Source organism: Xylocopa sonorina, chromosome 1, assembly GCF_050948175.1.
Source record: "Xylocopa sonorina isolate GNS202 chromosome 1, iyXylSono1_principal, whole genome shotgun sequence".
Taxonomy (NCBI): Eukaryota; Metazoa; Arthropoda; class Insecta; order Hymenoptera; family Apidae; genus Xylocopa; species Xylocopa sonorina.
This window is the reverse complement of record NC_135193.1, coordinates 18,646,149-18,656,723: the sequence shown is the minus strand read 5'-3', so window position 1 is coordinate 18,656,723 and position 10,575 is coordinate 18,646,149. Positions and strand designations below refer to the sequence as shown.

Sequence of the window (10,575 nt, the reverse complement as noted above, 5' to 3'; positions counted from 1 at the left end):
TCGGCCGGGCCAGGGCTCGAACGAGCCGAGTCATCCTGGGTAATAACGTCGAGTGCTCGGATACGAAGCGAACGGTCTCGGGACCGACAGAAATAGGCCACCAAGAATATATCGGGGAGCAGATAAAAACCCTTTTCGGGTTAATCAAGGTAAGGAGATCGTCGGAGGCTCGAGGGGGGGGGGGACAAGGAAGGCGAGAGATGGAACGCGGACGATTTCGTTCGCGAACGGACAAAGGGAGAAACCGGTGTCCGAGAAGAATGGTAATTTCAATTAAATTTGTTGCAGCCGTTGAACGTCGCTTCGCTTATCGAAAGGCTGAGTTCGACGAGTACGCTCCGTTACGTTGTCGCGAGATGGACGAAGGAACGAATGTTTCGTCTTCGAGGGATGCGAGGGCTGCGTCGCAGCGGCAGAGGCGAGGGGTGGATGATGTACGTTCGTATCTTGTCAGTGGAGAACACGATCGTACTCACAAAAGCATCGTTTATTTTCTCTTTATCTCTCTTAAAATGAATTTATAATCTTTATAATAATACATCAATAATAATTATTAATAATAATTAATAATAATAATAATTAATAATTAATTAATTTCCATTCGTAATAATTAATCCATAATATCGTGATATTTAAGATCGACGCGGGGATCTGGTCCGAGGTTCAAGTTCCAAACGCGGGTTACACGCTCCGGGTTAGGGGAAATAATCGAAACGCGACAATGAAAATCCGATACGTTACACGCTCTATACACGTCCTCGTTCGACGGATACATCTACGCGCGTGGAGGTTCGCGACGTTTGGAACCTGATCGGAGATCGGAGAGTCTCTACGGATGCTACGCGAATCCGCGGGATCGTTGCTGTACACGCGTCCAAAAACGTTCGATTCCGCACGCCCCTGGAAGTATCGACGAGGAGGCAGAAGACGAACGCGAGAACGATACGACTACGCGCGTTCTCTTTCTCTCTTTCTCTCTCTCTCTCTCTCTCTCTCTCTCTCTCTCTCTCTCTCTTTCTCTCTCTGAGAGTCTGTGTGTACCTGCGTGTATGCGTGTGTGTGTGTGTGTCTGTGTGTATGTAAATCCGTTTGGCTATGTACGTCATCAGTGTGTATGGTACAGCGCGACAGTGCGTTTATATAGAACTTTTTTTTTTTACACCGCTTAACATTACACCGCATAATTATTAATATAATATCTTTCTCACGCGCTATGTATAAGTATTTACAAGTAACAAAGGGAGTCGGTAGTATCATCGAGTGCGTGGGAGAGGCTCGAAACTGCCGATAAGAGAGGAGGTGGGATAGCTTGGATAGGTGGGCAGGTGGAGGAGGAGTAGGAGGAATGTCGTCGTTTCGAGTAGCGTCTCGAGACAACGGTTCGCGCCGCGCTGCCATCAGGGGCAGGCACGATAGACGAATACGCGCGAGAAACGTAGGGGGTTCGTGAGTGGTTTAGGCGAAGCGTCAACCTAGAGACTATGTACAGGCGCGGGGGACGAGGGTGAGGGAGTCTGCGCGGTCCCCGGCGTGCCAGGATCCTGTTGCATCGAATAGGAATTGCTTTGACGCGAGTGCTGTTGGTGTTGGTGTTGGTGATGTTGTTGTTGTTGTTGGTGTTGGTGTTGGTGTTGGTGTTGTTGTTGTTGTTGTTGTTGTTGTTGGTGTTGATGGTGATGGTGATGATGATGGTGGTGATGGTGATGGTTCTGGTGTTGGTGATGATGAGCTATGGTCTGGTGGTTCTGTACGAGGTTCAGGTTGAGGGGGTAGGATAGGGGGGAGCCCAGGGCCGTTGCGGCAGCGGAACTGCAGGCACCGGCTCCGGGCCCCACCGGGCTCAGTGCATGCTCATCCCCGCGTGCGGGTGGTGGGCCGGTGAGGTTGCGTGATGATGCGGATGGTGCATTAGAGGAGGGAGATGCGGGTGGTGGGGATGGTGTGGGGTCAGAGGCGGCGGGGTCATCTGTATTGGGGTCATGGGGGTCGTCGGCTGATGGCCGAGACTGGTGGTGGTGGTGGTGGTCTGGGATGTGGTGTTGTTGGTGTCCTGGCCCGCCGCCACCGCTGCCGCCGCCGCCGCTGCCGCTGCCGCCGCTGCCGCCACCAGTGCCTGTTGCTGCTGCTGCTGCTGCTGAGCTGGTTGGGCCGGTTGTTGTTGCTGTTGCTGCTGCTGCTGCTGCTGCTGCTGCGGCGGCGGCGGCGGCTGCGGCTGCGGCGGCACCGAGCTGGAAGTGGGACTCTGCTGACTCCCGTTGTCCTCGCTGTCGGAGCAGGACTCGGCTGACGAGCTCCCCGCTCCCCCCTTGCCCTTGCTGCCGCTGCTGCTGCTGCTGCTGCTGTGGGTCTTGACGTGCTTCGCGAGATGATCGCTGCGCATGAACCGCTTGTTGCAGACCGGGCAGGCGAATCTCTTTTCGCCGGTGTGGGTTCGAAGGTGCCGCTGCAACTCATCCGAACGTGTGAACCGCTTGCCACAGAAAAGCCAGTTGCAAACAAACGGTCGCTCACCAGTGTGCCACCGTAAGTGGGCCTTCAGATGCGAGGTTTTCCCGTAGACCTTACCGCAGCCGGGTATGTGGCAGCTGTGGATGTTCTTCTTCCTGAGATGTACGCCGGCCGGGCCGAGTCTCTCGGCCTCTTGACAATTCGGACAGTCGCAGGTGGCACGGCCCGTGTAACGTCTCTGGGAGCGGGGCGAGGGGGCCTGGCTGACGCCGCCAGCCCCGACGCCCACCCCGACGCCACCGCCGCTACCCTGAGGGCTACCGGCGCCGGCGCCCGCGCTCGCCGTCGCGGCCGCGTGATGATGAAGACCGAAACCGGGCGGCCCTCCCGGCAACATCGATTTGTACGTGTCTTGGAGGAGATTGTGCCCGGCGGTGGTCGCCGTGCTCAGCAGATGATTCCCGGCGAGCGCTAGGCTGGTCGAATAGTCGGCCGAGTAGTTGGCCATTTGCGCGGCGTGGACGCCGACGCCGACCGTGCTACCGACGTCCAGCCATCCGCCGGCGGTCGCGGCGCCGTGCACGTCCCACCAGCCGTCGCTGGCTTTGATACCGCCGTGAGTCGCGCCCGGCATCGCGTTGAACGGCCACGACTCGTACGGGTGTCGTCCGTAGACGGAGCCCAACGTCGCTCCCTCGACCTTCCCGAGCAGGCTGCTCTGATGGTGATGCGGATCGCCGGCCGGCTGCGCGCTCGCCGTCCCGGGAAAGTACAGCTCGCTCCCGTATTGGGGCGCGGTCGACGCGCAAGAGGTAACCGGGGCTCGAGCGTAACCACCGGTCGTGCTACCAGCGCTGCTCGTCGCCGTCGGTCTTTGACTGACCCCGGTCGTCGTACACCCTCCGCCGCTTCCGCCACCGCCGCCTCCGCCGCCTCCTCCGCCGCCGACCCCGCCTCCTCCGCCGCTACCGCTTCCGGTCGAGTGTTGCGGCGAACTCCCGCTGCTCTGCGGGCTCTTCTTCCACGGATGGAAACCCTTGCCCACGGCCGCGTCTGCCAACGGCGGTGGACTCTTGCTGCTCAGCTTGTTGCACTGAGCGGCGAGCATCGCCAACGGTGTACCCCTCAGACCCGGGTGATCCTGAAACCAGAGAAGAAGAACAAGACCAACGGATTACCACTCGGTTCGGTTGAATTTTTCTGCGGCACGTTCTGCCCTCGGCCGACGATTTTATTACCACGGGGAAACGACCACGCGGTCCAACCGAGCAGGTGTTACACCGCACCACTCGGAATTATCGGCCTCGCTCCGATACGATTACGCAACCCGATAATAACGAGTTTCGACGGGGTTCGCGAATTAGGCGCCTGCGTGTACATCGATCGATCGATCGATCGATCGAACGATCGAACGATCGACCGGCCCCGACAAATCGTCCGGGATCGATTCGGACGATTCCTCCCGAGGTAACGTCGTAAGGTGGCTCGTAATAGCGAAATCCACCGGACGCTCGACGCGGCGGCCATAATCGCGGCTAAATCGACCGAAAAAAGAAACTGTGCCCTGCCTGGTCGGCCGCCGGAACCGAGGCTTCCCCCGAGGGTGTATAATGACACTAAATTGCCGGTCCTATCCTAGAAAAGAGCTTCGAGATTGCCCGAAACTATCCTGGCTGCGCGACGACTCGTTCCATTTTTAAACCACCGCGACGGTTCTCAACCCGATCGAGTAGCTTGCGCGCGAGTACTTTACGAGTGTGCCGCGATGATCGCGAGGACGTTCGTCTCGGCTACCGAAAGGCTGGAGGCTGGGAAGGGTCCGGAGCGGACTCGGAACGTGGAAAGGTAAAGGCAAAGGGTCCGCGGAAGCGGCAGGAAATTAAAGTCTGGCGGGCCGCGCAGCCATTAGCAGCCGGCGCCATCGAGGCGACACGCCCCCACGCGGTTCAACCTTGCACCAACACCGACCAAAGACAACGGGTGCGCGCACCCTTCGACGATAGGGACAAAGAGAGGGAGAGCCCTGCCAATCCGTGGTCACCCCGTCCCGTAACTTCGGGCAAGGTTGCCACGGGCGTAATAGCCACGGTGCTGCGGTCATCGTCCAACGACTTTCCCCGTTTCGCTGTTTTAAAAAGGATCCTCGACTCTTCTTTTACGCGCGGCGTTCCTCGTTGTCGCCTCGTTAGCGCCGTTTCGACGCTTTCCACCGACTCGAGAGACCGTGGGAGAGAGAAAGAGGGAGAGAGAGAGAGAGACCACCGGTACTCTCTGGAAGGGGGCATCGACGAATAGGAGAAGGTGGCTGGGACTTTTGGCGCTTGCTCGTCGCCGGCTTCCCTCGTCGCGAGGGGATGGCAAGACGAGATCGTCCTTTGGAGTCGCTAAAACTCCGGGAGAGGGAACGGGAAAACAGGGAAACGGGACAGAGGGTGGGAAGCAGGAGGTCGGGGTGGAGAGAGACAGAGAGGGAGAGTATCTCTCGACCGGTGGTGTACGAGCCACGCCCTCTTCGAGGTTCGTGAGTGCAGGTTGTAGGCAGGCTACGTATTGATCCGGTGGAACGATATGACAGTAGCCTCGGTGGAGACAACGACGTCTCTCAATTAGCTCGCTCTCTCTGGCTTCGTTTCCCGACTCGACGGGTATCATCGGCGGTCGTGGCTCGCGGCGCGCCGGTGCAGAAAAAGCTCGTTCTACTTACGCCGCCGCGCTCGATATAGTAGGTCACGGCTGAACCTCGCTGAAAACTACCACCGCGCAACTACGAAGAAGATCGACTCTGCGGATCGATCTATCCGCGACGACGTTTCACCGCCGACGAGAGCGTTTAACGAGACCGCGCGGTGCGCCGTGTTAATAGGGCTATCGATTAGAGCGCTATCAACCGATAGTTCCGGCCGGTTTGTAATTACGCCGCGCGGAACGAACAGCAGCTTGGTTATCCCGTGTTGGCGAATACGCTTGACACGCTCTACCCGATCGCCGCGGTTCTTCGCGAACCGTTTATACGTTTTATGCGTGTTACGCTCGACGTACGCGACGGCGAAGCTAGTTCAGCAGCGAGATGGATCGACGTTGCATCGTGGCGAGCGTTTCGCGGGCTGCTGTCGGCACGGTTGAAAGAGAGTCGTCGTGGGATGGGCACGGCTAGGATCCTTTGTTTTAGTCGCGTGACGTCACGCCCATCCTAGCCAGCTAGGACTAATAACGCCTTCGGCTGTGCCGCGCATAAATTAAAACCAGGGGGCCTTTGTCGTCCCCTTTCTTCTTCGCTTCCCTCTATTCTTCTCCTTCGAGCGGGGCTACCTTCCGAGAAACACGCGTAACACCGGCCGAGTCTCTCACCCGGGGGATGCAGGTCGCCGTAAAGTGTCGACAACGAGCGGGTCAAACGGTTCGTGGAACTTGTACGCCGCGAATCTTGCGTTCGAACGCGCCTGGGTCCGCGTCGAATCTAGTCGACAGAGCGTGGCGAACGTGATGCGCGACGTGTCCGAGGAGATCCATCGATGGTACCGACCGCGCTGAACCGGTCGAAAAAATACGCGGAGGACAGTCTGCGAGAGTCGTGCGATTTGGAGAATAGCAGAGAGAGACGATATCAAAATGTCGAACGTTCGAGCGGGTCGGAGTGAAACGTAACGGGTGAAACGAAAGAGGAGCGGCGAGCGTTGAAGCGAGAGGCAGAGAGGCCACGCGACAGCTGGACGCGGAGGCGACGGAGCTCGCACGACAGCCGAGCGACAGGGCGAGGGTGCGAATCCGGTAAACCGTAGGGTGTCGATCCAACTGGGCATGCGGCAAACCGCATCCGACGTCTACGCGTCATGCTCTTTCCTCTCTCTCTCTTTCTCTGTGGCTCGACTATTCGGGGCCGCAAATAGAGACTTCACTCGTTTCACGATCGAAAGGCGAGCGCGCGAACGGCACGAAACGAGGCTTCGAGGGATTTCGAGTTCCTGGTTGGAACAATGAAGGTGGACTCGGGAGCGTTCCAAAAAGTCAATTAAACCGGCGAGTATCGCGGCAAAAACCGGTGAGAAGGTCGGGATCCTCTTTGTCCGGTAATAGAGCCGGACGCGAAATTAGTCGGCGGTCTTTTCTGGTTTCCGTGTAAAAAGCGTCGGTCGTTCTCGAGAGGCATTGACCGCCGACTTCTCCTCTGGCACCTGCCTCGAGCTACTTCGTGATTGGATCCACCTGCGTCACTCGCAACCGCGCCAATGAGAAAGCCAGAAAGAAAGAGAGAGAGTCTAAGACGTTCGCTCGTTTTTCCAAATCACGGAGATTTCGAGTTATCTCCGTTCGCGGGCCGGTGATCGGATATATTCCCCTCGCGAAATACCCCATAAACCGTGCAGTAAAGGTTTTTCGTTTCCTGAGCGGTGGCATCGTATACCGCCTCGCGCAAAAGTTATGCCCCGGCGAACGGGCCACGCGCAATCTTAATATCGATCTGGTTCCTATAAAAGCAACGCGCGGCGCCGGTTGTAAAAATACGTTCTTCCGTAACAACTTGCCGCGGCAATAAAAGCGGCCGCGAGAGATTAAATTAAAACGGAGCGCGCGCGCTTTCGACCCGCTGCGGTTCGCCTCCCGCGAGAAATTTTCATTTACGCGTACGTACGTGCGTGCGTGCGTGCGTGCGTGCGTTTCGTTCGTCGATCGCGCGACGAACGCACGCCGAATTGATCGCACGGCCAGAGAGAGAGAGAGAGAGAGAGAAAGAGAGAAAGAGATCCCGTAGATATATCGCGTGCCTCGCTCCTAATGCTAATTATTTGTTTATCGGCCTCCGCATGCAACCAGCACCGACACGCAGACTTGTCTCGATAAAACGACTGGGGCAACCCTTTCGAGCCGTTTCATACGCGGCTGTCCAACTTATTACCCGAGCCCGCCGTTTGCCTTTCAAGATGGTGACCGCGATTACGGAAGCACCGTTGCTTTCTCTTGCCCCGCGCGACTACCTCGAGGAAGACCCTCGCGAACTGTCCGCCGATCGATCACTGAGCCCTCGCGAAAAACGAAAATCTCCTGGTATCCGTGCCACGGGACGCGACGTCCTCGACTTTCGAGAAGAAAGTCCTTTCTGGTGGAAGCGACTCGCGCGGCTATTGGGAAACGAAGGACGGAGAGGAGGAGATAGAAGCGCTCTCTCGATGGAAGACGGGATTAATAATATTATTCATGAGTAAACCTCGGCTGCGTCGCGACTAGGGCCTCCGTTAGTTCCCACCAAACGGCAGCTACCTGTTATCCTCCCTTCTAAATTATGTTTTTTAATTAAATCCATCCGTGAGAGAGCGACTCCTCTGGTATCTCTTTTTCACCCCTTCGCCTCCGCGCGGCGCGTTACGAAAGGTCCGATCGTATATCCGAAAAAGTCTGCCTCGCTGTAACCGTGGCCCGGGGCCAAAAACAGGGAGCTACCCAAATTTATTCGGCTATCGAGCGACCCGAGGGAACACGCAGAGTCTTTTTTCCTCCTCCGGCGTGTTCCTCGCCACCGAGTTTTTTGGCCCTCGACGAACTTCGAGTCCCGTGTGCCCTTGGACCTAACGATTTCCGGGTACGAGACAGGGGCACCCACGCTAAATCGACTCGTGGCGAACCTCGAGCAGCAACGAGTCTTCCAGCCGGATAGACGCGTAGTAGGTTCGCGCAGCGGTGGTTGGCCCCGTCGAACCGAGGAACGGCCGTGCTACCGATTCATTAGCACTCGTAAATCTGTCGCCCGTCGCCGACCGGAATATTAAGAGGGCATTACAAATTTGTCATAATTCGTGAACAGTTATCGCCGTTTATTCTCCCCAGGCTGGACCAAGGAAATGCCGATGCTCGGATACCCTCCAACGGTTTATCGCCTGCGGTGCCCACGGACGATTTGCAGCCGGTAGCATCGCTCGATCCTCCTGGTCCCGTGTTAATTCGACGACAGATTAAAGGGAAGAGGACCAAGCCTCGGCGACGGTGCGCGGCTCGTTGACAACGCTGTCCGTCCTATCCTCTCGATCGCTTCGAGGAGAAGCGAACAATCGAAGGGTAGAAACGAAAGGGAGGAAAAAACGAAAGAAGAGTGCGAGGATCAGACGCGATCGAAGGTGCGCATGCGAGCCTCGAGAGGAAGAGTTTTCGCGATGGCCTTGCGGCTCGTGAGCGAAGTTGGTTTTCGGCAAAAATCGCAACTCGTTTCTCAGCCGTTACGTCTTCATTAGGATAATGAGGCCGGCGTAAATCTTTTACGGTGGAACGCCGGGCTCGTGTATGTTGCGCGTGCTTCTGGGATATCGGCCAGGGTCCGGGGGGACGGAAGTCGGTGCATTTGCATCGGGTAATTTAGTGGTACATAAAATTCTGCAGCCAATTAGCGGCCGAGTGTCCGATCTATCGTCCGGCTAGCCGTTTACTCCTTTTAGAACGCTTCTAATTTCGGAAAGGTGACCCCCTTCGCCAGACCCGCGTCGTCGCTTCCCTCCAATTCTACAGGCTGTTTCGCCCTTTACAGCCTTGCTCTCCTTCTCTCTCTCTCTCTCTCTCTCTCTCTCTCTCTCTCTCTCTCTCTCTCTCTCTCTCTCTCTCCCTCCCTGTTTCGCCTCTTGCGTAAGGACCGCGCGCTCGACCGGTCGTTCCAACGAACAGGTAGACATAAAAAATTTTACATTTGCAGAAAAGGCAACCGGGCTCGTCCGGGCCGTCGTGACTGCCTCCGCGTTCAATTAAATTAATATTACGAGAGTAGTAAACGTCCCGCGTGCTCGCTTCTTTCCGCTCCGCCGACGAGTCTCATTTGCGTTCGTTTCTTGCTCGCGGATCGGGTGCGCGAGAGGCGTATTCTAGTTTAACGAGCCGCCGCGTGCCCTCGACGATGGCCCTCGCCTCGTTTCGACGGTAACGCCGAGTCCTCGAGAAAACCAGGGAACGCGAGGATCCTAGTTAATTTCCGTCGCTCGATCTCGACGACGACTGGCGTTCCAGAGAGGGCCCCGGCTATAACGAGAATATTTTCCGCGCCATTTGTCGGAAGGCCTTTCGCGTTCCATGGGGACGGTGCGATGGGCGGGGTCGAAGGAGCGTCTTTATTGTTCGGGGCCAGGTAAGAGGACTTAGCGCGGTCGATCGCGCGATATATTATTCGTCTCCTAGATCAGCCTACCGAGAGACACCACCGAGAGACACACCGCCGGGCGTCCTCGTATATTCGAGGTTTTACTGGCCCACCGGCCACGGTGGTCCCGGTCGGCGGCTTTCTTTCAATTACAAAAGTTTCGGCAAATACCGTAGCCGCGGACCCGGGAAACGTAATCGTACGGGCGATAAATTAACCCGGGTATTAGCATTTAAACGATCCGCTTGCTCGAGGAACGGGGATCCTCGATCGAGCGGTGGACGGGGGCGCCCTCGAGAGAGCCGTGGAGGGCCGCGAGAGACGTCGCGCGACATCTGGCCCGGTGTCGTCGATCGGTGGTCCTCGACAGCGATCGAGCGCGTTTGATGGATGAACGTTTCTGGTTCTCGCGGCAGAAGAAAAGGGCCAACGCGCGTTTAGCGTCGGCTGTCAACCCCTGGTCCCTTCCACGACCCTCGTCGGGATCGATCGATCGCGCGCGCGTAAACGATCCGCAACGGGCTACGAACGTCGGTTCGAACGAACGAGAGCGATCGCTCCGCGATACGAGGACACGCGCGCGGCTCTCACCTGCGCGATATTATTTATTATTCGTGGTATCCGCGAAACGGCGGCGAGAGAGCCTAGCCGGTTGGCCATAATTGAACGGCGGCAGGATTTTTACGAGATCGTGACGGAGCCGCCCGGCGAGCGAACGGTACTTGGCGAAATTCGCGCGAACCGATAAATTTACACCGAGCTGCTGCGCGGCATACTTCGCGGCGAACCTAAATGCCCCTTTTACGGCGGAAGCTTACATTAAAACGAAGATACGCCCGATGCATACGCACGATACGTCCTCTGTATACGCGTAACGCGGACGTAGAAGACGTAGCAGGGTAAGTTGGTTGCTCGTAATTGCGGCCGGGAATCTGGGAACCGGGGGAAGGGGAGAGGGCTGCGGCTGCACCTGCGAATATTTACGTTCAATTAAAAGCTCGTAAACACCTAACACC

General features: G+C 57.1%; 1 protein-coding gene across 5 annotated transcripts in view; it reads right to left on the bottom strand.

Moving 5' to 3' along the window:
• Positions 1-1,421: 1,421 nt before the first annotated feature.
• The window catches only part of Sp1 (transcription factor Sp8), a 67,171-nt gene continuing 58,017 nt past the window's right edge, over positions 1,422-10,575 (bottom strand). For all 5 annotated transcript variants that reach the window (XM_076909333.1, XM_076909336.1, XM_076909338.1 and 2 more), the window contains exons 2-3: positions 2,512-3,589; positions 1,422-2,443 (exon numbers count right to left, since the gene is read on the bottom strand). In XM_076909333.1, the coding sequence (XP_076765448.1) occupies positions 1,473-2,443; positions 2,512-3,589 (2,049 nt within the window). In that variant the 3' untranslated portion in view covers positions 1,422-1,472. The remainder of the gene's footprint in view (positions 2,444-2,511; positions 3,590-10,575) is intronic.